Here is a 27,106-nt window from a genome sequence, read left to right as displayed (position 1 = left end):
AACAGGAACTAAGTTGTCTCATGGACACAATATTTAAAAAATGGCAATGTTCCACAATATTAAAAGAAACGACATCATACATTAATAACTTATCATTTGTAATCATTAGCATTTTTAAAAAAGGAGTCTCCAGTGTCAGTGCAGCCAGGGGTAAAGCTTTTAATGCATGATTTCCGACTTAGGAAATTCTTTAGGATGGATGGTTTATTAAATTAAAGATAGAGGAAAAAGAAAGACTCGTGAAGTTATGACTGTTTATAGCTGCTATAACTGTTTATAATTACTGTTCCACAAAATAAAATGCAACTATAAATGGATAAAAGTCTGATATGTTGTTCTTTAATAAGTAAAAAAAAGTGAGGTTTGGCAAATTGTTGTGATATAAGAGGAATAAAACTTTTCAGGACGTGCTGTCATTGGAAAATAATCTAATCTTCAGTGCGCACCCAAGTGTTTTGTTCAATTACTACTTTGTTTAATCAAGTCTGGGGACTCAGAAGGCCATGGGAGAACCATGTGTCTCCTGATTTTGCCTTGTTGTCTTCCTCGCCATTGTTTGGATTATTGTCTACATGCACATTTCATGTAGAATCATGTACATGAAACGTAGATACATCTTCCTGTTTACATCCATTCACTATGTCCCAGGTCCCCAACCCTCTGTCCTACAGATTATAGTGATCCCTGCTTCAGCGAATCGGCTAATTAACAGGCCTTTCTCAGATGAAATGGTGTAACAGAGCAGGGAAATCACCAAAGTATGCAGGACAGATGGTACTCCACGTCCAGGACCTTGGCTGGGTGGGTACCTGTGCACTGGGTATACAAACTTTTGCACTCGCACTGCTGCTGTAATCTTTGAGGCAAACCTGTTTGTAGATTTTTTCAGTCTCGTACTCTGATTGGCTGGAACGCACGGTTACATGTGACGTAACCAGGGCGAACATGGCGCTGGAAAGCGGAGGTGATGCGGGACCGTGTCAACTAACCTTACCGTTTTAATTTTCGTCCGTTAACCGTTTAAATTCTGTGAAATACCAGTGTAGAAATTATGATTCCTTGAGTGACATAATGAACCAATGTGGTGTTTTAAACAATGAAGGACGACAGCAAGTGAGAACCCGCTGTCTACCGGTAACTAGCGTCAGCTAGGTTAGCACTGCTTAGCCGCGCTGTTGATGGTCACGCTGCTAATGCTTTAGCTAGCTATGCTAGATGTTTTGGTTCTACTACCACCAGCCGAATGTAGACAGGACCGTAGTAGTAGGTAGTTTTACACGCAAATGACTCTTTCGTATTATTTACTTTGACAATAGTGTGTCCTGGTAGTTTAGAGGTGACTAGTGAGCTAGTCGAGCTGGGACCATGGCCAGGCTCCGTGTCTGGATATTGTTACTCGGAGCGGTGCTTCTGGAGCTCGCGCAGCTGTGTGAAGGCGCGCCACTTCCGCGTGCACAATCAGGTGAGAGCCTCCGTTTTTGCTTAACAAATGGCCCCAAATTACCACCTGACACCATACCTAGCTATTACTAAAGGGACGTCAAGCTAACTAGCCTGACAGCAACGTGAGACGCGTAGCTTTAGCGGATCTAGCAAGCGACATGCACGGATTGTCAGTGTAGTTAATTTGCTGGTCACTGACCCTTGTTTGTTTACAGGGATGTCTCTGACCCTAGTTGTTTACAGGGGTGTCTCTGACGCTTGTTTGTTTACAGGGATGTCTCTGACCCTTGTTTGTTTACAGGGATGTCACAGTTTCTGGTCCTGTTCTGCCATAAGTGTGAAGCACATTCACCTTGTGTTTGATTTCTTCAGCATTGTTACAGATTACATTACACTTACAAGCTATGTACTTCCTAATTATTATTTAGTGATTTGATTTCCAACAGATTGACGTCACCTTGGTTTCTCTGTATTCCCTGTTTTGCTGACTGATGTAGAAATTTCTTCACATCCCGTGATTCATCAAAATGACTTATTAAGGTTTCCAAAGTGTTTTTTTTTGGCTAAGCTGTAACCTCATACCTGTGACCCACAGGTACAGATACAGCAATGAGTAACGTAATACAGTCCAACCTTATCAACTGTGAATGATTTACTACAAGAGGTTTGGAGGATGATCTTTTAGCTATGCCACTAATAAAACCCGGACACTTTTAGCTATTTTGGCTTTGAGTACCTTTTTATTTGCTTTCACAACACAGCTCTATTGAATTCTCAAATCTGATTGGTCAGGACATGTTGATTAATTTTCTATAACAGCAGTTCTGACTGTAGCGTTGATTATGAATCAAATGCCAGGTTTCTATTAATGCGCATGTTGTATTACTTTATTGTTTCTGTAGTTTTCATGGTGAGGTGTTTGGTATGGTGGATGCTCCTAATAATCTAATCTAAGGCTAATAATAAGCAGATTAAAACATGCTGTTTTTTAACAAAGAAACCTGTCTAATTATTTATATGGTGAAGTTTTCTGTTAGGCACTGTTGATTTAACATGTATGGAAGACTTCTCTGTGGTCAGCACTTTGTAACGGTCAGTAAGTTTTCCATCACCGGAAAGTCTTCAGGAGAAAGAATTTTCCAGTTTCTTATTAAAATAAACAATGTGTTTATTTACTTTTTTGTCTTATTAACCTCGAGAAATGAAAAATACAGAGTCTGATGAGGGAATGAACTGTTAGGCTATAACACAAATATCCGGAACTAGTCTCGTGGATGTTTCACAGCATTAAATGTAACTATAAATAGCGGCAAATTATAACATCTCTTATAGTCTTTTAAGAGGAATAAAATATTTTGGGATGTGCTGTTATTGTAAAATAATTAACTTTGATGTAGTTAAGCCCTTCTGCTTCTCTCAAGGCTGCATCACACCAGTCCATCATTGATTTAAAAAAAAAAAAAAAAAAAAAAAATTGATTGTTGGTTTTTCCCTATTTTCCTTACATAGACTTCATGTCACTGTAAATGTGCTTGGAATGTGATTTAAAAAGTGATGTGCTGATGGAAAATCCTTGTCAAGTACTAAGGACAGGCCATTTCCTTTCCAGCAAAACAGGTTATCTACATAATGACATGGATGATGATGGTAATTGAACGAGTGCAACAGTCAACACTGCTCATCACATTATGGTGCGATGACGCACTCGCTGAGTAATAGTTGTGTCACAGATGGAGTCATTGCTGTTGAGCAGGTCGAGTCTGAAGCAGCACAGGACTACGAGAATACTCACGGGTCACTGACGTTAACATAGGACTTCATGGGGCGCTGCTGTATCCTGCGGTCTTTCTTAAATACAACCTAGACAGCTTAGTCGTTAGATATGATTTCAGACTGTGGCCTTGAGTAGAAATGCTTACGCAGCTTCAGTAAAGGCTCACATTAGCAGCTTTCCAGTTAGTGATTCCTCAACTGTGTATATAACAGTAAAAACTATTGTAGATAGTGTTTTTTTTGCTTCTCCAAAACATAATTTTGTCTCAATGTGACGTATGACATCACTGGTGGTGACTCTCGATGCCTACACATGAGTGAAACACAAGTGCCATGGGTGTTGCTAATGTAACGGGATTACTCGTTAATAAAATGCATGTGTTACAGTTTATAAGGGGAAGTATTGTGAGAAATTTCACATGTAGAGAGAGGGTTTAGGATGCACCTGGCTGGAACCTAGAAAGCTATAATAATACGATGTGTCCCAAAAGTCTTCATACATTAGGAGACTGTGTTTGCCAGCACCATGTTAGTCGTGTCTTCGTCAGTGGGCGTTCGTGGACGTCCACTTCTCAGTCGCTCCTCAACACTTCCAGTCTTTTTGAATTGGTTAATAAGTTTGGAAACAGTGGTGTGTGTGTGTGTGTGTGTGTGTGTGTGTGTGTGTGTGTGTGTGTGTGATGTGCTCGCCATGTTTCCTGTTAAAGTCCATCACAACCTTGTGACAGCTACCTGATCCAGCCATGAGAATGATTTCAATACGTTCTTCTTTTGTCAAAGGCATTCTTAAAGGCTATCTGAAAAATAACAGAAACTAAGTATAGTAATTTTGGAAGACATTTTGCTAAAAAGTGTCAATCTCCCCTATTTATAGACACTTTTGGGACACCCTATAGATTGTGGCAGTCGTAAGAGTTGACCCTAGAGAGTAATTACATTATTCAGACTTGATATAAAAGCTATGCAGTATTTATATAATATAAAAAATATAATATAAATACAATATATAAAAAAAATATATCTAATTTGATTTTTATTTATTAAAAATTACCCTGAAAATGAGAAAAAATCTGATTAAAAAAAGTCAGTTTCTAATAAAATTCATTTTAAAATATTTTGGATTTTTTTATGTTTCGTGGAGTTTTTTTTGTGATTGTTGCAGCCAAAAATGCTAGCTTTTGCTGCAGCTTTTTTCAAAATTTGCGATACAACTTGCAGTTTCTTTTTTTTTTTTTTGCAGAAAACGACTTGATTTGGCAAAATTGCAGTTGTATGAAATTGTTTTGCATGGCCTTTCTCAGTGATGTTGGTAAATGAGACTTTTTAGCTGTACTCGTGTTCGACAAACATGAATCAAAGCGTGCTTTGGCTGAATGCATGTCGTGATGATGTCACATGATGTCATCCCAAATCTGCGGAAAATCGGTGGTGATTTAGAAAAATTGCAAGCTCCTCTGAATATTGCGGAGTTTGCTTGATTTTACATTCATTTCTGCGATCATAAAATCACTAAAACCTTGAGGGACTGTTTAGTTTGTGTTAATGCACTTAACTAGCTAATTAGCTCATCATATTATTTTAATGTTATGTTTAAAACAAAGTTAACATTATTATGTTAACTACCACATTTTAGTTTTTAGCTCAGTCTAACCCAACTGTTGTCACTAGTTGTTGCCTCTACACTGATTCTAGTTTTAAAATCAACTTCTGGAGAGTTGATGCTGTGTGCTGCTGATTAGATGGGAAGCTAATTTGAAGGATTTGTACTTTTTTACGGTGACAGTTTGGAAATTTTTATTTCCTTCTTTCCTTTTCTACCTCCCATGACTCTGTGACACATTGCACTTTGATATGCTTTATGACTACAAGACTGTAACGATTTACAATCCTGTACAAGAAAGAGCTGATGTTGTATGACCTAACCTGTCCTTTGTGATGACTACAGACTCTCAGGAAATCCTGTTAAATCCTGTGTGTGCGTTCTCACTAAAAATCTAATGTAGCGTTTTTCTTCTTCATGTGTCGGCTACAAGAGCCATTTTTTTGATTGGAGACTCCCATGATTAGTTAATCAGTCGCTAGCATTTGACTTTTTATGATTTGTGAACAAAATTTTATTGGGTTGTTGTGTGATCATTTGACCTGGAGATGGTAGTGGTTTGCATATCTGCAAATTTTTTGTGGAAGTGAGAAGTGAACATTTAATGCCTCCTTTCTTAGGAACATTTCTGTTAGTTTGAAAGGCGTCTTTGTTGTGCTACAAGTTATAATTATACAAAATATGTATTGTAAATAATTGTATATACAAATTTAATACTCAGTTGATACTGGAGAAGAATTGATTATTGATCATATCCTGGTCACATCCTTTTCCATTCAGCATCCAGTCTGATAAGATTTTGTCTGATCTCCATGAGTAGCCTGTTCGCTTGAATTTAGGGCCACAGACAGTCTCTGAATGATTCATTTCTGCTCATGAAAATTTTAGAGCAGCTCCGTCTTTCCCCTGGATTTGGTTTCATTTAACATGTGTAGTCATTGGAACATTACTTAAGTCTTTATCTGTAATGATTTATTTATTTATTTATTTTTAAAAGGTTTTTCTAATGTTTGTGCTTCCATGCCTCATGTATACTTGTGTCTCAGCTGCACACTTTGCATTATAAAATGTCAAGAATATTGATGTTATGTTATGTTTTATTAATAGACTTAATTCTGTGTCTTAATTCTGAGCCAAGGCCAGTGAGTATTTTATCATGGTTTATAAAAATAGACAGCAGGATTAGGTTTTGTTTCCGAATCTTCACTAGAAACAGAACCTGGTATGAAAATCATACCATTAGCCTAATTTTGTTAACATTTTTTCCATTAGTTCGCATATTTGTAATTGTTACTAATTGTATGTAACTGATCGGTTTTGTTCAGTTTGGCATGAGTCAGCCATGAAAATGAAAACCAAAAAATGATGAATGTACTGGTGTATGAAGTACCTAATCTAAGCAGAAGATTTCCTGACCCATTAGCAGGACAAATGTGATGGACAGATGGGTGTGTAACCACCTGCCTATCCTTTTGCATTTCCCACATTTTGATTATAGTTTACATAGGTTGTGGTTGTGGACTTTCTCCCGTGGTTTGATTACTAGTCCTTTAACCAGTTTTATAACATCTAATATGTCAATACAAATATTTGTCATCTGTGTGCATTACAACTTGTTCACATGTAACTTAGACACTATGACTAGTGTCTAAGCATAAAGTTTTTGATTCTGCATTAGTGTGAATTTGAATATTATTTTAAGGAGTAATGAGCATTTTTATGTTAGGGCTATGTTTTTGCAATGTGTCTTGTGGCATGTTTGTGCAGAAGTTATACAGAACTTCTTCAAACCATCTCAAGGATTTCGGGCGGAACGCTCTTTTAACGGGGCTACTAAAATAGTTTGATACTTCAATGAAAAAATAAACCTTCGCTGGTTCTCTTCAAGTTGTTCTATTTTGTGTTATTTCAGCAGGGGATTCTGCAGATGAACCACATTTCCCTCTGAATCTTTTGCTGGTTGCGTCTTTGTCTGTCCTGGTGACCACTGTGGTGGTGCTGCTCAACTGCGTGTCCTGCTGCAAAGAACGAGAGATCAACTTTAAGGTGAGCAGCACTCCATGTTCACCGTGTCAGAAACCACAGTTGCTAGTAAATAAATGAAGCCCTGTATGATTTCTCAACTACAGTCATTTGAAATTTCCTTTGCAATAAGGAACGCTATATTGTATACAGCTGTAGTCATAGCCACAGCCTTCCAGTATTATTATTCTTGGCATTTTTCAATTTAAATTTTCATGAGTACAAATAATAGACAAAAATATGCAACAACATAATCTCTGCTGCATAATGTTTCATTTAGGAGTTTGAAGACAACTTTGAGGATGAGATTGACTTCACCCCTCCAGCAGAAGACACCCCGTCCATGCAGTCTCCAGCCGAGGTGTACACACTGGCTGTGCCGCAGGTGCCCATGCCTGGACCCCCACACCTCCAGCTGCCCCGGATAGCAGGTTAGCAGACTGAGGCTAACATCTCTCTATGAAGAGGACAGATTTTACAGGAAATAATACATACTGCTCACTGCTGATAGGAAAGCATATGAGCTTATTTGCAGTGGATAGCGGGATTATGACTGACAGCAGGCAAAATTGCATATAAAAACTGAAGTGTTGCTGAAGGGATTCATGCTCATACTGGTTTTTGACCTGCACAGCAATTCAGGTTTATTTGCCTGCTGTCAGTCATAATTCTTACATCATCTTGATCTGATGATCGTATTTTTCACAGCAGCAATGAGTGCAGTATTATTTTCCCTAAAGGCCCATCAATGATGAGATTGATATAAAACCTGTCCTCTTGAAGGCCAGTACTGTAGAGTATTGTACGGTTTTCAGTAAATGGCGGAATTGTACATCAGTATTACACCAGTAATGCAGTAATTGTTTTACACCTTTTACAGTATGCTTTAAAGGCACCTTTTGTTTCCCAGTTAATCAAGCATAGATACAATATGCAGGGATGGACAAATCATAAACTCATTAGCTAGCCCACTGGGCAAGTACATGCTCCAGTGTACTGCCCAGTCCCATGTTTGAACTAGCCTGTTTGATCATGTAGCACATTTGCACCCTCAACAAAATGCGTTGGGCAAAGTTTTGGCTATGAGCTATGATATTCTTTCCTCGAACCACACTTATTCAAGTTTAGCTAGCATCTTAACTTTCTCTCAAACATATCGCAAGATAAGCAGAGTTATTCAAGATGACTGCTTACCGTTTTAGCAGGAGAGTTGTATGTCAGCTTCAGTCGGTTTCATTAATGTTTCCACATACATGCGTGTTCCGGATTCAGAAAAGATCATCTGTCATCCAAGCATGTTAATTAATCTACATAGTAAAAACATAATACCTTCAACCAGATCAGCTGATTTGTGTAGTGCAGGCGGGAGTTGGATTCAGAATGAGTAGCAGAGGCTATAGTTACAGCGTTGAGGTGCATCACAGCTATGTGGAATATATTATGTTTAAACATGTATACCAAATGAAAACTTTTGGTTTGCCAAAGTCAGTAAGGATTAGTCTTTTTGCTTTTTTGATTGTTGAACATAGTTGTTTGCCAATTAAAGAACTAATAACATGGACAAACCTCTTTGTCCTGGATACCTGGGCTACTGATTTATCCACCCCTGACTGTGTATTATCAGTTATCATATCCTGTAAACATTTGAAAATAATGTTTTTAATAGATAATGGTCTATTTTATGCATGTTACACACATAAATCTGACAGTTGTTCTGTGTTAAATATTCTCCATTCTGTTAAATAGTTGTGTGGCTGAATAGTCACCCCTTTCTCTTTGTGTTTGCTTTTCAGAAGTCTCAACAGGCCCACATGTGGCACGCCACACTCTTAGTTACATTCAGGAGATTGGGAGCGGCTGGTTTGGCAAGGTGCAAGTTCTTCTATTTACAGTCCACACTGTGGCGGGGTGTGTGTGTGTGTCTGAAGTGTGCTTACCTCTAGAGTTAGCTGCTCAACCTTCACAGTCAGACCTCTCCTAGGATAGAGCAGTTTCAGTGATGAAATCTTAAGAAGAAATGCATTGACACACCCTTTCTTTGTGCAACTGCGAATTGCTTACTTCCCTTAGTTCACTGTGAATAAGTGGTAGTTTATTGCAGCTTGATTAAATAAGTCAGATACTATGAGAGCATGTGGCTTTTCATTCAGTCCCTAAATGGTGATGACTGATAACATATGTGAATTTTACTTCTCATGCCAGTAAAATTAAATTTTCCCCTTTCTGAAAGCCAACCTCAAATCGGGACTGACTGCATCAGTGCCAGTGAATGCAACCAACCACTGGTGTTTCATTGATAGCACTGATGGTCTGTTTTTCTCCACTGTCAGTGTGCCCTTAGGGACTGGAGTGTGATGTGTGGGAGAGTGTGACATTGTACATAAATCATCATGCTCTCTCCTGTCTGAGTGTACTGAGCCATGAGAATGCAAGCCTCATTTCTATAAAATTCTGTTAATAATCTCTGACTGTGAATTACTGTTATAGATTTATCAGAGTTTCTTCCAAAGTTTCTTCCAGAATCAAAGTTACTTTTTCAGGTTTTTTTTTTTTTTTTTTAAATAGTAAAAGATTTGCTGAGCTAACATGGTTTGTCATTGACAGGTTTTGCTCAGTGAGATCTACTCAGAACCCAGTATAACCAGAGTGGTGGTCAAAGAGCTGAAGGCCAATGCCAGTTCCAAAGAGCAGAATGACTTCCTTCAGCAGGGAGATCCGTACAGGTTAAAGCCTTGCACTATTTCCTTCATAGTATTTGATTTTTAGGGAATGCACAAGTCTACAATATAAATTGTACAGTATAAATTGCTTTACATTTAAGAAAAAAAAGGAAACTTAAGAAGACTCAAAATAGGGTTAGGAAGGAATGCTTTTGATTCTCCTAATACTGATGATTAATTGTCTTTATGTGTTAGTAGCACCATCTGTCTTCCTGCAATGACATTGCATTGCTTTTGTCATGATGTGGATCAAGCCATTTTATTCAGTGCTGTTTCAAATGTGTACGTTTATAGGGTTCTTCGGCACCCAAATATACTGCTTTGCCTTGGTCAGTGTGTCGAGGCGATTCCCTTCCTGCTCGTCTTTGAGTACAGTGAACTGGTAAGTTTAAAACATCCTGTCTTATTATTTTTCCATTCATATGCCATCATGAAGAAATGCATATTGTTTATGTAGCCTTTAAATTGACTACATAGCACCTTGATTTTAAAATGCATAAAAAATATTTTTGATCATTAATGCGCATGTATTATTTACTGTCTTAAATTTCTAACACAGCTTCTAAGTGAAGGACGATCCATGTGAATGGGTTCCTTCTTTCTGTGTGATTTTTATTCCCCCCCCCGTTTTTCTTGACCTATTTATGGACATGCTCCTTGAGCTTGACAGGGATCCGAGATGCATAACTACATGAGGCAGCTCTCTGATTCCCTCATAGCCCAATAAAGCAACAGGCTTCATTTACCGCCACTGTCGTTCTTCCTTCTTGCTGTGTTGGTGCATTTTATTGCCTTGCTTACAGGTTGCTGTGAAACACAGCCTGCAGCGTGTGCATGTGTCACATCTCGGACAGGATTACGGTGCTTCCTTGTAAAGTAATGGCCTCCTGGGATAAATCCAAGCAAATCAAAATGGCCTTTGGTTCTAAATATGACCAATCAGGTTTCTTTGTAGGTTCAGGCTCTGGATTAAATAAACTCGCCACATATTGTTGGGTATCTCATACCCTGTGTCTGAGCCAGAACTAATTATTTAATATTAGATAATTAGTTAAACACTGCTATAAATCTGTTGGGAACCATTCAAACCTTAAATGCTAATGATTTTTTTGTAGCTTCTCAGTCAGGTAGACAAATCCATAAATATTTTTTCCTTGCTCTGCTAATTTGAATACAGTGGCTTTTTATGGAGTTATAAAGCAGATCTCAAACAGATCTAAACCAGAACCTGAAAATTTGGCACTGTCGTTCACAAATATATGATATATATAATTTTTTTCAAGGACATTTCTACAATACATAATAAGCATCATGATATATGTCATGAAGTGAAATGCTTCCAAAAATATCAAGTAAAATATTATTTTAAATAATAATTTTAGGTTTTACAGAAAAAAAAAAACAATGGATGGGTATCGACATTGGCATATACTCAAGGTTTCAGTATCTGCACTGTTATTGAAAAAGAAAAGTGTTACTGTTATCTTTAGTATTGGCCCATTCATCATTATAAACCTTTGCAAGTTGTAAAGAAAATAAAGGGTTAAAAACTGGTACAACATCAGGTTTTCTTATGCATCACTGTTATGTATGGAAGGTTGAATTTCCAAAGGCAGATCATGAATATTAATTGAACAGTGCACAGAATTGACCTGTGATTCGCTGAGGCAACTGCTATGTGCTCAGACACTATTGTTTACCTTTTATAGTGATTATGCAAATACATGAGCAGTTGTCATGGAAATAGTATATGTATACAATAATAGCTGTTGACTTGACCATACCACATGCTTTAACCATGACTCTAAACAGACCCTGCTTATCTGCAGTCAATTTTAGGTCTTTGCCAAATGAAAGCACTGTCTCTTCCACGGTATTCCCTTGGATTGGATGCAGTGTGCCTCAGGGGCTAAATGAAGCCAAAGAGGACCTCGTTAGGAGTATGAGAGCTGCAAAGCCCAGTAAGCAGGGTATGCTGGGAGCACCTGCCCAGCGGTGAGATGCTGCAGCTTTGGGCCGAAGTCCTCACGGGCCAGAGCAGGTGGATGGCATCCAGCCATGCTCTGTCTCTCAGGGCCAGGATGAGCTCACTGTGGCCCAGAGTTGCATAATGTAGCCTGCAGTCTCAGTGGAGCTGCTTGTCCCTGAGCTACCCATGTAGCTTGGATTCTGATCTCAGGAAATTAGAGGGAACACAGGGCCCAGTGTAGGTGCATGTAGCATTAAATGAGCTTTTCCTATAAACCAAGAGGTGATGAGGATTTTATTTAAGCAGTGGCATTTGAGATATTTTAGATGTTTTTCTCAACTTGACTTTCGTAGCAGTTTCATTTTCATATGATTTGTTCTAAATGTCTTCAGGAAAAAAAGTCTTATTGTAGGAAATGATGAACATGGAAATAATATTGTTTATAATAATAAACAAAAAATAACTGAAAATGTTACTCACTTTAATACCTGTCTATTACATAATATAATATCACACAGTGTTTCTGTGGGTTTATTCCTAATCTTTCCTTTAAAGCTTTACTCTGTTTCGTTTGAAAATTTGGTAGTAAATCATTTTCATACTTCACAGCTCTTCACAAACCTCAAGCAGTTTCCTCAGTCAGGTTTTTTCCCTCCCTAATTATAAATATATATGATATTTTATTTCCCATGGCATATTTGTTCTGAGGGGGCACTGTGGATTGTTTGCTGTTTGTCTCGCTGGTAACCATTGGTAACCCTGAGTCATTACATTTTAGACAGAAATATAGCTGTGAGGTGCAACCGGAGCAGTCTTGTAGAATGCCAGTTGCTGCCTGACTGAGTGACAGTCTCTCCTGTAAAGGCTTCAGGGGCTGCTGTGTGTGTTTGCATGTGTGTACATTAGGATGTATATCAGTGTGTGCACATGTGTACGTACTGAGGCGTTTCTGACTCCGGAAGATTAATTTTCTTTAATTAACCAAATATTAAAAATATTTTGTATAATATTGCTTTATATTACATGCAGGGAATAAAGTTATTTTATCTCATTTTTACAATGAAGGCTTACGGCCTAATAAGTTATAACTTACAGGATTATGAAATTGCCTAGAGTAATTTAGCATTTAATATTTGATATTTTTATTAACCCTTTGGTTTTTGGCTACAGATTATGTGCGGTCTGGAGAAGAATTTCCGCCCCAGCAAAGCATTCCCATTAACACAATAGTTTAGCTCAGAAGTTGGTTTGATGTGGCAGTAAATAGACCTTTGGTATAATTAATGTGCTTGGAGTCTAAACCACAGTCAAACACTGTTTATGCGCTTGCGCTGGCTGTTGTTGACAAGGTTGTTGTTGACAAGGACGTGTGAGGAGATGTTGATAGGACTTCACTCAGTGAAGCATTTATGCATGTATTATGCACGTGCAATTACGCACACTACTGGCCAGAGTTATCTGTTTCCCTCAGAGTCAACCATCAGTGGCTCTGGTAATACTTCAACCTGTTATTTATCAACTGGGGTCTCTTGTATGTGGAATATTGTTTAATAATTGTACTCACCTTGTATGGTATGGAAACATATTGCATGATGAGGCTAAGGGAGCTCTTTCTTTTTATTTCTATAGAAATATAGAAAGACTATTTACATGCTGTCAAGCAGCCCTGGAAATCAGCTGAGCCTGACTGCATGTAAACAAAGCTAGCCATCACCCCTGCGATCACAAACTTGACACTTTTGCTGAAAGATTCTCATACATTGTATATGGGTGTAGCAGTGGGAGCAGTGTCGCTGCCTCTGCATTCTGTGGGTGACACTTTGGCCTTTAAGACCAGACTCCCTCAGCAGGTGTTTTAGATTTGTGTGTTAAGATCACTGTTCTGTTGTATTGCTGTGATTATGTAAGAATTTTTTCCCGCTCTCAGTAAAAACCTGTTGCATGGTTACACATTTACCATTTATATTATACTCAACCAGAGGATCACCTATATCCAATTTAAAATGTAACATGTTCCAAAACATATTGTCATTATAATTTAATGTATATTTGACACACATTATATGTTTAAAAGGGGGTGCTACATTAAACCGCATATTGGGTTATATTTGCAAAATGTTTAAATTTCTAAAAGTGAAAAAAGGTTTTATGATTTAGTATTAATTAGTTAAGGTAATCAGAGGCTTTAAACCTGGCTTATTTCCCTGCTGGCATCAGAAGATGTCTGAGCTAGGGCTGCTCTCGTCTCCTAAACTGGTCTTTTGCCTGTGGGTCCAGAAACCCGACCCAGAGGAGCAACCCCAGAGCATGCAATCCAGTCTGACCACTGCGCTTTTTATTTTTAAATTGCTGTGACACAGCATATAGCAAACTCCATTAAACTGCCTTTCCCTTATTTGGTCCAGTCCCTGTGCAGCAGTAAAAGTAGTTGTACAGAGAGATATTGCTGCCCCTTAGTGGCCAACTCTAAGTAAAACACCTACTGATTTTCACAGTGAATACTCTGTGCCGGATCAACATATGTACAACGTAGACTTATTAATTCTGTGTGTGTTTCTTGTAGTAGTGCAGCAGTGGAATAAGGTTGTGTGTATTTTTGTCTGATTTGTGGTTTGCTGTGCAGGGGGATCTGAGAAACTATGTTACTCAGAATGAATGGCTGTACAGGAACGGAGAGCTGCTGCAGCTGCAGAAGATGGCCTGTGAAATCGCTGCTGGACTTACTCACCTGCACAAGCACAACTTCCTGCACAGGTTATTTTTCCATTCCCATGCACACATTCAGAAATCACTTTCAGAAAAGTAACTTTAATATAACTTTTATATTACTTTTATATTACTATAAAAGTTTAAGAAAACAAAATATAAGCATTCTGAATATAATTTGATGTGTCATAAAGCTACACAAACCAGTGACAATCCTGTTATCTAGTTTCCATGGCATCCCAGTTTTATATCTGGGTTTTTTTTTTTTTTTTTTTGCCTTGATTTTCTCCAAAAAAAAAAAAGTAATCATTTCGTTTTAATTTTTATACTGTATGGTGGAAGTGAGGCCCGGGCCGTCTAGGGTGTTGTGCCTCGCTTAGCTCGAGCCACTGTCTTTTGCATGCTCAGAATACATGCAAAGGAGTCCAATTACACGGCTCCTAGGGATTGCTGGGTGTCGTCTGTCATTCGGCACAGAGACATGATGATTCTGCGATTAGAGTGTAAACGGATCCCCTTCGTATTTTGAGGGTGTATGTGAGGGGCCACACTTGGATTACTTAAGTCTCAGAAATTACACACAGTGTAGTAGTGGAAAATGGGGCTCTTTGCTTTTGGGTCACAAAGTTGATTTACTGCAAGACTCTGCTTGCCACTGCCACAGGGTCTGCTGCATTAAGTATAGCTTTAGTGTTGTGAAATCGAAGCCAACACTAAGGGATTGTTTAATATGTTTAAAATAACAGCTTTCACTTTTAAAATGGATAAATATCACCTACAACTTTACAGTTGTATGTCTACTGTCTTTTAGGGTACAGTGTCTAAAATAGCAGATATTTTATGGTACAGTGTCTAAAATATCAGTAAATTTATCTTGCAGCCGTTTCAGCAGCTCCACACAGTTCAAGCAGACCACTAGCGTCAGCGATGTTCTTGCATCGGGGTAAAAGAGCCTCTTTGCACTCCTGGAACTTGCATTTAGAGAAGGTGGCAGAGGCAAGCTGTAATCAGAGCCCCACCGATCATAAGAGCTCACACTGAACGAGCCACCATATGTATCGCTATCTTTGTGAATGTAGTTGTTCCTCCCTGGGAACAATATCCTGGTGCTGTATGAGTGAGTTGGAAAAGCTCCAGCATCAGTGATTTTGTCACTGGGGGAGAGCAGAAACAACAAGAGTCTCTGTTGTCTATTCCTAGATACATGGTATTCCTAGTATATGGTTTTGTTGATTGTTGGGGTTGGTTGACAAGTTCACTCTTCTGAAAATCTAAAAATGAGTGCTTCAGGTCAACACTAATGTCAGTACTAAATTTGCTGCCAAAATCAACATTACCTACATAAAATATATAAACTCAGCAAAAAAAGAAACATCCTCTCACATTCAACTGCTTTTATTTACAGCAAATTTCTTAACATGTGTAAATATTTGTATTAACAAAACACATTGAACAACCGAGATATAAACTGAACAAGTTTCACAGACATTTGACGAACAGAAATGGAATAATGAGACCCTGAACAAAGGGGGGGTGAATATCAAAAGTAACAGTCTGGTATCTGGTGTGGTCTCCAGCTGGTTTAAGTACTACAGTGCATCTCATCCTCATGGACTGCACCAGATTTGTCAGTTCTTGCTGTGAGATGTTACTCCACTCTTCCACCAAGGCATTTACAAGTTCTCAATCACGTCCAGGGGGGGACACATGGTTACATGTAATTTTCCACTGCAAGGAGGATCAGCTGTCCTCCCTGTCTCCCTGTAGCACTGTCTTAGGCATCTTACTTTACAGACATTGCAGTTTATTGCTCTGGCCACATCTGCAGTCCTCATAGCTCCCTGCAGCAGGCCTATGGCATGTTCACGCAGATGAGCAGGAACCCTAGGCATCTTTCTTCTGGTGTTTTTCAGACTCAGTAGAAAGGCCTTTTTAGTGTCCTAAGTTATTGTAACTGTGACCTTAATTACCTAACACCTGTAAACTGTTAGTATCTTAAGGAGTTAAGGACTGTTCCACAGGTGCATGTGCAGTAATTGTTTATGGTTCATTTTCAACAAGCATAACATAGTTTAAACCCTTTCCAATAAAGATCTGTAAAGCTTATTTGGATTTTACAAAATTATCTTTAAAATACAGACGTTCCTTTTTTTTTTTGCTGCTGCTGAGTATATTGTCTCCATAAGATAATAACTGGCCACTTTATTACATTGGCAACTTTATTACACACCTGCATTATAAGCGCATTTTTACAGTTGCTGACTGTAGCCCATCTTTTCATATGCACAGTTTGTTGCCCTGTTCTACTCCAGATTTAATCCTATTATTATTTTGAAGCATGATATTTGATACTGGGGATGTTATCTGTCTAGTGTAATCTCACAGCTTTTGATTGCTCCAATTGACCCTTTTCAGGGATTCACAAATTATAAATTCACTAGCCATCCCACTGGGCAAGTAAGAGCTCCAATGTCTGGCCCAATCCCAGTTTTGGTTGCCTGTTAACCTAATTGTCTAGGATGAATGTTTCAGCTACAAGATGTAAAAGATATTGGCACGAAAAAGATATTATTTGAGTCTGAGGCTATTAATTGTCTGTGCTAGCATGCAAGTGATATGACTGCTTTGCACTGTACTTTATTTTGCTCAGTTTTGTCAGACCTGCATGTACCTGATTCTGGAAAAAGTCATTTTTCATTACTGCACACTAAATAAACTAGTTAGTGAAAGTTGTTGTACCGACAGCAGATTGCATCTCGGCATAGTGTAGTGCAGTATTTTATATCCTCAGAGTTCTTTGAATGGTTAGTATACTGTTTATGGTGTGCCCTTTCATATTTTGCTACATTTTGAGTATGCCAGAATCTCTCATTTGTTTTGCTCTCTCCTTTCTTTTCCAGTGATTTGGCCCTGAGGAACTGTTATCTTACAACAGACATGACTGTCAAAATAGGAGACTATGGCATTGGCCACTCAAGATTTAAAGTGAGTTTCTGCTTTCTTCACAAAATACATGTAAATTCAGGACAATTTGAAGTTAGGCACTGATTATATTTAGCCCCATTTGATTCTTTGTCACATATTCATATTAAATAGTGAAGTAAAAGTGCAACAGTATTTCTTGAATTTTCAAAATGATGCTGAAATGTATATTTAGGTTACATCTATGCAACACCTATGCTTTTTGCATTGCATATTTGGTGCATGGGTAATGTTATTTTCTTTTTATCGTTAGGAGGATTACATCACCACAGAGGAGGACCAGTGTGTTGCTTTGCGATGGCTTGCACCGGAGCTCGTTGGTGACTTGCATGGAGGTGTGATAACATCAGAACAAACTAAGCCTGGCAACGTTTGGTAAGTATTCTTCGTGCGCATTCAGTGTGGGCAACAGTATATTTATTTATACCACTACTCTGTTGAATTGGCAATTCTGATTGGTCAGAAGTAGTTGCTGACTAATTTTCTATAGCAGCAGCTCTGGCAGTAGTTCCGGCCGCAAGGCGTACATTAACACACTTGTAATTCGTTATTGTTTCTATAGTAACAACTTACACAGGGACTTGTATTGCTATTGCTGTACGTAATTGGATTTTAAAAGATTTGTAGTTTGGCTCTATTCAACATTTATGTAGTTTATTTAGCATTTTTTAAAAGAGTCTCCCATGTCAGTTTTTAACAGTCAGAGCGAAAACTGTCTTGGATGGATTGCCTTACGGTTTCATTATGTCATGATGCTACATTATTTTGTGTTATTAACTTAAAAGGAGAGACTGGTGAGGGCATGACTGTCATAACCTTAGTGAAAACGGGAACTAACCTATTTTGCAGCTGTTCCACAATATTAAGTGTTACTATAAGTGGATAAAAAGCACAACATGTCATTCATCTACAAATCTGTTTATCTACATTTCTACTAATATTTATCAGTAATTATTTAGTAGTATCAGTGGTATATTTCAGCACTATAGTTCAGAGTAGTGCAAAATTTCAGTAGTGAAAAGAGATTTTTGTTTTCAGGGCTTTGGGTGTGACCTTATGGGAGCTATTTGAGAGGGGAACACATCCCTATACACATCTGTCAGATAAAGAGGTTCTTCACCATGTCATCCGAGATCAACAAATCAAACTCCTCAAGCCTCACCTCGATCTACCTTACTCAGAAAGATGGTAAGTCCATCACAGTTGACTGTAAACAAAACAAACAAACAAAAAAAAATTTTTTTTCTACAGTTCTGTTTTAAATTGAGGTTAATTTAGCATTTTCTTTGCAGGTATGAGGTACTGCAGTTTTGCTGGCTGCCTGCAGACAAAAGGGCCACAGCTGAGGAAATTCACCGGCTGCTCACATACCTCCGGATGCAGGGGCAAAAAGAAATTGAAGACGACTTTGAGCAGCGTTGGAGCTCTCTAAAGCCTAATCCTTCCGCCCGGCAGACTACTGTCAGCCATTCATCCTTCCCTATCTTAGAGCAGTTTGATGATGGCAGAGAACCGGATGAGGTGCTCACCGTGACCGAGACGAGTCATGGTCTCAGTTTTGAGTACGTGTGGGAAGCTGCAAGACATGACCACTATGACAGCCACACTCGTTCTTCCATGGAAACCACTCTCAATTACCACAGCATGTTCTTTCCAGTGCCGCGGCAAGACATCCAGGCTCACTTCCCAGAAACTGGAGGTGAAGCAGAGGCTGAAAGAGTCCCAGGGACCCTGCCAGTGTTTGATGCACGAGAGGGCAACTCTGGAAATGAGTATTACATTCAGTTAGAGGAGCAAGATGAAAGTGACCTTGGAGTCATAGACAGTCAGAGCGCTGAGGGAGCTGCTGCGTCAAACAAGGAGCAGTACATCGTCTTACAGGACGTTAAGTTAGACGAGTCTAGCACAGATGCAGATTTCTTTCATCAAAGCATAGACTCTAAAGACTCGTTTCTTCAGGACAGCCATATATGGTCTTCAAGTGAACATGAGAGTCCTTACCAAGCAGACATTTTCAGTGAGAAAGATTCAAAATTGGAAGAACCTCATTCGTTCAGAAGTGGTTTCATGGAGCTCCCGGAGATCCGATCTTTTCATGGTGACACCAAGGGCACAGTGGAGAATGAAGGTCTGAGCACTTCTTTTTTAGGTAACGAACAAGAAGCTCTTCATTCAGGAGACTTTGATGGAGGGAATGCGAATGTAATAAAGCTTCTAAACACAGAGAAACTTTTGGACAACTTTGCGTTTCTTAAAGAAAACAGCCTCATTAAAGAGCACTCTGGATTTCCAGAGCCCAGAGACATGCAGGAAACAGATGCATCGCTAAGCCTCTTCGATGATGTAAATACCACAAATAATTTGAATGGTACTGATGACCCCTTGGAATCTGTAGTAACCTCTACACAGCTTAGGGAGGAATTCTTAGACTTGGTCAATCCAATTTTAAGAGATTTCCTATCACCTTTAAAAGAAAGTAAAACACTGGTGCCTTCAGATATATTCTCAACAGAGGAAACCTGTAGCAACCAGCTGCCAGACATAACTGGCTCTTCAAATGAGGAACATGCTAAATTAGGTGGTTGGATTTATTCTACTCCTGAGTCTACCTCTGAGAGCGCTGATCCAAATCCAACCGATAGTCATCAGTTTAATGATGAAAGTGCCGCCACAGACAATTTGTGCACAGATGCCAATACCTCTGGTCTTGAAGAATGCTTCAATGTCTCTGAGGAGAGCAGGCAGGACATTGTAGGAGAGTGTTCTGAGCAGAAGAGCCAGCTCTCTTCACCTGTAGATAAATCTACAGAAGGAGTAGATAGTGGTATAACTGAAGGCTTAACAAGTAGTGACTCCTTCAGTGACATGCTTTCAGATGGGGATGTCCTCAGCAAAATCGAAGATGCTCCATTGCAAGAAGCTCAGGAAGAATGCTTTGTGGACAACCATGTTTCTCAGGATATGTCCTCACCATTGATCTTGGACTCTTGTTTGGACCAGATCAGTCAGGACAGCCTTCTGGAGGACAGCATTTCATTCACTTTACCAGCTGTTGAGAATTCAGCTGAAACCCCTGATTCATTGGATTCTCTGGACATGCATAGAGAGGTGGGGCATGTGAAAGCACTGGATCCTTTCATTCATAAGCTCCAACCACCTTACAGACCTGCTGACAGTGGATATGAAACAGAGAACATTGAATCACCTGAGTGGAATTCTCAACCAAGCACAGACGATGTCTCAGAGGAAAATGTAAATAGTGCTAAAGAAGAGCCTGCTGCTGCTGCAACGCTGGCTCCTCCAGAAATAATAGTGTCTGAAGTGGACAGTGTACCTGATGTTCAGGAAAATGGAGATGGTCTACACCAAGAAATTGGTGATGTGCCTGTTGGTAGTAGCTATAGAGACTCTGCTTACTTCTCTGACAATGAGGAACTGGATAAGAAGAGTGATGACATCAGCGGTGGAACTCCTGCTGATGCATCCCCTTGGGTTGAGAACTCTTCCACTGATCATATGAGTGGTTCGACAGAAAGGATCTTGGCTCTTCCGGAATGTGTAGCATCTGGTGATCAGCAAGAACATGTCAGTCGTACGCTTGATGCTGATGTAAATGTGTCCAGAAAGACTGTCCAACCAGAGCTAGTCTTGAGTCCAGAAGAAGAATGGGATAAAGAAAAGCCAGCGTCTGATTTAACTCTGAAAGAAGAGAGGTTGGAATCCTTCTCTGATCTCTTAACAGATTCACCTCATTCCAGTTTTACCCGTGAAGCTCATGAAGATACATCCTCTACCTCAGTAAAGCCTTTAGCTGAAAATGTACTCCATCCAAAACTAGTGAGGACTTATGCTGGGGAAGGTCCAAAGAAAAAGGAGCCTGATATGGAAGGAAGATACCTTGGAAAGCTGGATGGCGCTGCAGTGACCGGATGTTCAGAAGATGGCATGGATGCTGATGAGGAGGACGAGAACAGTGATGACTCAGACGACGACATGTGTGCATACAGACTGCACAGTTCTGGATCTGAAAGCGAGGATGATGCTGTGCATCCGGTGCCTGTTATAGTGTCCGACAACAGTGACGCCTGCAACCTCAAAAGCTTGTTAAAACCTAAATCACTCCAGACAGACAAATCCTCAACAGCATCAAATAGTAACACAGAAAACAGAAGAGTTGTGTCCTTCTTTGATGATGTCACTGTTTATCTCTTTGACCAGGTACAATATTGCTCGCATGTAGTTTAACAGTAGATAATTTCACACCTGGGTTATTATATATAATAAAGGGTATACATATCTAAAATACAGCAGTAACATAGGCAAAAAATTTTAACTAATAGAAACTAACACCACCACACAAAAAATAGCTAGAGAGAATTGTATTCTGAATTTTAAATGAAAATACAAAAATGAATACTATAATAACCCTGTTTTGCACACAAAGCATACAGACTATAAATTAATTCCTATCCAAACAGGAAACCCCTACAAAGGAGCTTGGAGAGCACATCTCAGGCTCCAACAGCCAGGTGTCCGAGTTTAGCAGCCCGGTGGCCTCCTCCAGTTACCTAAACAGATTTACCAACTCAGAAAGTTCCACAGATGAAGAAGGTAATGACGGTGGTAACAGTTTTATATACATCTCTGATGTTTTGCAAAACGTTTCCTTAACCTTAAGTCCTAATAGTAAGAACCTGAAAATTATAACTTTGCTTCATAGGTGGTGCGTTTGAGTGGGACGATGACTTCTCTCCAGAGCCCTCCTTCCTCCCTAAGTCAGGAAGTGATAAGTCTGCAAGCAAGGCCACAACAGCGTACTTCTCCCCACCCCCTGCAAGCCGCTCCTCTGAGCAGAGTTGGAACAGCTCCAACACATACTCCCGCTTCTCCATCTCTCCAGCAAACATCGCCAGCTTCTCCCTCACCCACCTCACAGACTCAGACATCGAACAAGGAGGTGAGTCACTCACGCTCGCACATTAATGTCTAGCCAGAAGCATGAAGAAACATGGGGCCTCATATATCAAGCTGGCTAAGAACGAATGTGTTTGTAAATCATTCACAGGACCATCTATTTACACAAGAAATATGGTATTCATGAAAGTCCAGTTTGCTTGAAGAGTGAAAACTCATTAATGTAAAACTCGAGCATATATATATATATATATATATATATATATATATATATATATATATATATATATATATATATATATATGCTTCAAATGTAATTGGTTTCTGCAAATTTAGTTGCAATCAAAATTATTCAACCCTCAGTGCAAATCAGGTTTATTGTCAAAATTTACAGACTTTCAGCTCTTTGCAATGAACAAATCAAACAAAAACAATTGAAATAGTTTAACACAACGAATGCTTCAAGTGGTTTCCACAAACTCAACTGAAAATGCAACTTATAATGACTTCTCCAGTTTAAAAATTATTCAACCCCCTGAACAGAATCCCTCATAAACAGCACAGATATGCAAAACAGGTGTTGTCTCAAACACACCTCATGCGACTAATCAAGGGCTTCATTAGTTGCACCAGGTGTGCTTGAGCTGGAACACATGAAATACCTGAACTGGCTAGGGGCATAAAATGTATGAAATACCTGGATGGGGCAGAAAAAGGAAGCTGCAACCAGATTTCTGAGAAGGCAGGTTATGAAAACCCCTTGAGTGACTGCAAAAGACCTGCAGCAAGACTTGTTGGCAACAGGCACTGAGGTTTCAGTGAGCACAGGAAGGCATGTACTAAACGCAGAAGGTTTCTGTGCCAGAACTCCAAGACATACACCACTACTGACCCAAAAGCACAAGAAAAGTCGGCTCAAAATTGTGTAAATAAGCCACAGAAGTTTTGGGATTCTGTTCTGTGGCCTGCACGATGGATCAGCGGTATGTCTGGAGGAACAAGAAAGAAGAAAGAACACTCTGTCCACAGTCAAGCATGGTGGAGGCTTGGTGATGCTCTGGGGCTGCTTTGCATCCTCTGGCACTGGAAACCTGAAGCGTGTGGAAGGCAAGATGGATTCATTGAAGTATCAGGAAATCCTAGGAGAAAACGTCATGCCGTCTGTGAGGAAGCTGCAGCTTGGACGTCACTGGACCTTTCAACAGTACAATGATCCCAAGCATACCTCAAATTCCACCAAGGCTTAGTTGCAGAAAAAGTCCTGGAAGATTCTACAGGGCCATCACAGTCACCTGACTTGAACCCCATAGAAAATCTCTGGTGGGATTTGAAGAAGGTGGTTGCAGCACGCAAACCCAAGAATATTACTGGAGGTCATTGCTCATGAGGAATGGACTAAAATTCCTCAGGAATGCTGGCAGAAGCTATGGATCTCGTTTTCAGAAGGTCATAACAGCAAAAGGGTGCTCTACTAAGTACTAAAGATGCTTGCTGTGAAGGGGTTGAATAATTTTGAGACTAGAGAAGTCATTATAAGTTGCATTTTCAGTTGAATTTGGGGAAACCACTTGAAGCATTTATTGAAGAATTTCAGTTGCTTTTGTTTGATTTGTTCATTGCAAACAGCTGAAAGTCTGTACATTTTGACAATAAACCTGATTTACAATGGGGTTAGAATAATTTTGATTGCAACAGTACAGGTTACATTAACAAGTTAAATAGCTGTTTACTGAAACTTAAAGTAAATCTGTAAAAGCTTGATAAATGAGGCCCACTGTTTGCCTTGGATTTATATAATAGTGCTACTGTCTGCACATGATTAGTTAATTTGTCTTGTGATGTCTTGCTCAGGAAGCAGTGAAGATGGAGAGAAAGACTAAAACTGATTGGATGCAGTATTTAGACTAAAAGGACACATTTTGTAAGTGTTAAAGAGAATTCAGACACTTGCCTCGAAGGCTGTGATAAGCTTCTCAGGCAACATTATTTCTTTGAAGAGAACCTGCACAGAGTGAATCACTGGAATCAACATCCTCTATTTTTGTTCGCTTCCTAGACTTCAGCAGATGAAACATTACTGTCTTTCACACCTCCATGAACTGTTTTTGAGTCTGTGGAATTGAAGGAACCTATTGTGCTTGACACACTTAGTTTTTAAAGCCCTTCCTGATCATTTGTCTGTTCTTTGTGTGTGTAGGTATATCATGACACATTTTGTTCACATTTTTACTGAATGACTGAGCTGAACTTTTCATAGAACACTTATTGGCCAATAAGCTCCTACACAGTTGTGCAGTTTTTCTCTTACGGTACTTGGCTTTTAGATTGAAACACAAAATTTTATGTACTGAGCGTGTAATGCTTATCTGTTGTTAGGAACTAGCTTTGAAATAAGAGCAGCACTCACAGCTAAAGATATTTTTGCACAATGTTTTGACTATACATTTTCTAATGGTGGCCTACATTATATTGTACCTAAGATGAAACTGTTGTCAACTCTGTGGTTTGATGAGAGATCTGGAGGGATGATGGTTATTGAAATGAAATTGAACCATTCCAAAATTTTCAAAAAGGACATCATCTGTAAAGTGTCTGTTTGATTGAATGCTCATCATGGCTGTGCTTCTTTCAGGATTTTCCTATTAGTTCAGTGTTAGGAACATTCATCCATCCATACAGGGAGGTCAGGAGCATTATTTTCCCTTGAAGAGTTTTTGCTTCAGTGGGCCTTTAGGAAATTATTCTTTATCACAGTTTAGTAGGACTGGGCAGTATATAACACAAACAGCATACAGAACTCAGAATTCAAAAGCGAAAGAAGAAGAAAAAAGTGCTTTCCTAAAGTATTTGTTGAAGATCGTGCATGTACAGATGTATTAAATATGGAAAAAAGAGAACTTTGAAACTTGGACCGTTTTATAATTTCCTTTATTTTATGCAAATTAACCAAAATTTTTCAAGGTGGTGGAAATCCGCTGAGCAGCTGACGGTTTTTTTTTTTCCTTCATATTTTTAAATTGTATGTTGTATATAATCATGTCACTGTCTGAGTTTTCATTCATGCTGCCTTCACCTAGAATGTAATATGAATTGTAATATAGTGCTAATGAAATGCTTTCATGAGAAACATTCAAAATCAAGAACATTTTAATGATTGGTATTTAAGAACTTCCTATAGATATATATTTTACTAAATGCCCTCAAGTACACACTACAGAGAAGCTTATGGTCAGAAACTAAAAGTTTCATCCTATATTTTCCTTAATTACAATTACCACCTTTATAATCAATTAAATCATTCAGTCATGGTTTAGTAAGGAATTTCCCTTCATTAAGTATGTGCATGGTTTTGAAGTCATTTAATAAGCTACAGAATTGACATGAGGAGTATTTAATGTGTTTGAATTTTTTGCTCTGTTTATGAAATTACGAAAAGGTTTTGCTTATTCCTGGTCTTAATTGTGAAAATCAATGAAGTTGGTGTTTCCAGATGATCGGGTATGTTGAGGATAATTACGTTTGTAATTCAGTAAAGTAAGGTCTGTGTTCAGAACGATGTTTGTATTACCAGCACTCTTTTAGTTGATCTTGAAATTTTATTTAAGGAAATATTTCGTTTTATTCTGCAGTATATACATTTGCTTAATCTTGCACATCTTGAAAGTGTAACTTAATGTTGAACTGTACGGATGTATATAAATGTTAAATTTTTGTCTGTAAATTGGGAATGATGAAAGTTCTAGGGGTAAGGTAACATTTTGTAATTTAAAGCTAAAGTGTGACATATCACAGTTTAAACATGATCAAAAATGGTTACGTTGGAAGTAAGTCAAATAATTGAGAAAATGCAGGTCATGTCCTTAAACTTGTAAAGTTTTTTTTGTAAACTTCATATTGATGATCATGCTTAGTGTAATTGAATGAATTGTTTATAAATAATTACACTGTTTATTATGGAAATAAATGAAAAATGACCTTGACTTCATGAACGTATTATATTGTCAGTTTTACAGTATACTGGTACTGTACTGGTAAATGCTTCTGGGTTCAAGAGAAATGTTTCAAAGTTTGTTTATTTATTTATTTGGGGGGGGAACAAGCATCATACACACTTAATGAATATTATTACTTTTCATACCCAGTCAGTGATTCAAGAAATGAGTTTGATACAGTGTTCAAAAGGGAGACATGATTAGTTTCACTGACAGTATTAATATTATAACTGGGAACCTTTTGTAGTTGTATAAAATGACATAACACGCTTTAAAAAGACAATAATCACATGAAGGATTAAAAGTAGCCATAGTTTAAGTAAAACCAAAATCAATACTGGCTGTGCTGTGGTGCATTGGGTATCGTCACCGCCTCACTGCTCCAGGGTCATCAGTTTGATCTAAAGTTCGAGTTACTGTCTATTGAGTTTCCTCCAGGTCCTTTGGTTTCCTCCTACCTCCCAAAATGTGCCAGTAGGAAGATAATTGCCCCTAGGTGTGAATGTGCGTGTGCATGGTGCCCTATGACGGACTGTTGTCCCACCCAGTGTTTTCCTGCCACATGCCCAGTATTCCCAGGATAGACACACAACCCTGACCAGGGCAAAATGGTTACTGAAAACGAGTGAGAAAATAAATGTTTTAAAAATCATGAGAAGCCTTGTTTAATTTGACACACACAGACACCTAAAACACAAAAACAGTAGATGCTTCAGAGAGAGAGAGAGTGCACGTGAGTGAGCACTGTGGGAAGTGGTAATGGTGAGGGCTAATGAGTAGTCTAACAGCCTTCAGCATTGCCATTCACCTGTTCCTGGCTCCTGCTGGTCTGAGGGCTAGGAGGGATGACACGCTGGGCCTCGGTGGAGTTTCCTCTTACTGACAGATGTTCCCATCCGCCCTGTCAGCACAAAAGCACACCTCCACTGTTAATCTGTACCCCTGCTTCTCAAAGTAGGGTCCAGGAACACTTATGTAGCCATAA

General features: G+C 38.9%; 2 protein-coding genes across 6 annotated transcripts in view; one reads left to right on the top strand and one right to left on the bottom strand.

Annotated features, from left to right (window-relative positions):
- The first annotated feature begins 975 nt into the window (after nt 1-975).
- On the top strand, nt 976-26,114 carry lmtk2 (lemur tyrosine kinase 2). 2 transcript variants are annotated; one of them, XM_053612720.1, is made up of 14 exons: nt 976-1,462; nt 6,732-6,862; nt 7,119-7,269; nt 8,632-8,708; nt 9,443-9,561; nt 9,853-9,940; nt 14,151-14,281; nt 17,134-17,218; nt 17,469-17,590; nt 18,254-18,403; nt 18,508-21,433; nt 21,694-21,826; nt 21,936-22,172; nt 23,981-26,114. In XM_053612720.1, exons 1-14 carry the CDS (start codon nt 1,366-1,368, stop codon nt 24,007-24,009), a joined length of 4,476 nt encoding a protein of 1,491 aa, XP_053468695.1. In that variant the 5' UTR covers nt 976-1,365; the 3' UTR covers nt 24,010-26,114. The 2 variants fall into 2 exon arrangements, with proteins under 2 accessions (XP_053468695.1, XP_053468686.1); XM_053612711.1 differs by having other exon boundaries at nt 6,729-6,862.
- Nucleotides 26,097-27,106, bottom strand: part of tecpr1b (tectonin beta-propeller repeat containing 1b) — a 37,413-nt gene continuing 36,403 nt past the window's right edge. For 3 of the 4 annotated variants that reach the window (XM_053612734.1, XM_053612742.1, XM_053612759.1), the window contains one exon: nt 26,097-27,022. In XM_053612734.1, the coding sequence (XP_053468709.1) occupies nt 26,903-27,022 (120 nt within the window). In that variant the 3' untranslated portion in view covers nt 26,097-26,902. The remainder of the gene's footprint in view (nt 27,023-27,106) is intronic. The other variant, XM_053612750.1, reaches the window with a different exon arrangement.

This window comes from Ictalurus furcatus, chromosome 2 (genome assembly GCF_023375685.1).
Source record: "Ictalurus furcatus strain D&B chromosome 2, Billie_1.0, whole genome shotgun sequence".
Lineage (NCBI taxonomy): Eukaryota > Metazoa > Chordata > Actinopteri > Siluriformes > Ictaluridae > Ictalurus > Ictalurus furcatus.
The sequence above is the reverse complement of the archived record's forward strand: the minus strand, read 5'-3'. Positions and strand labels throughout refer to the sequence as shown.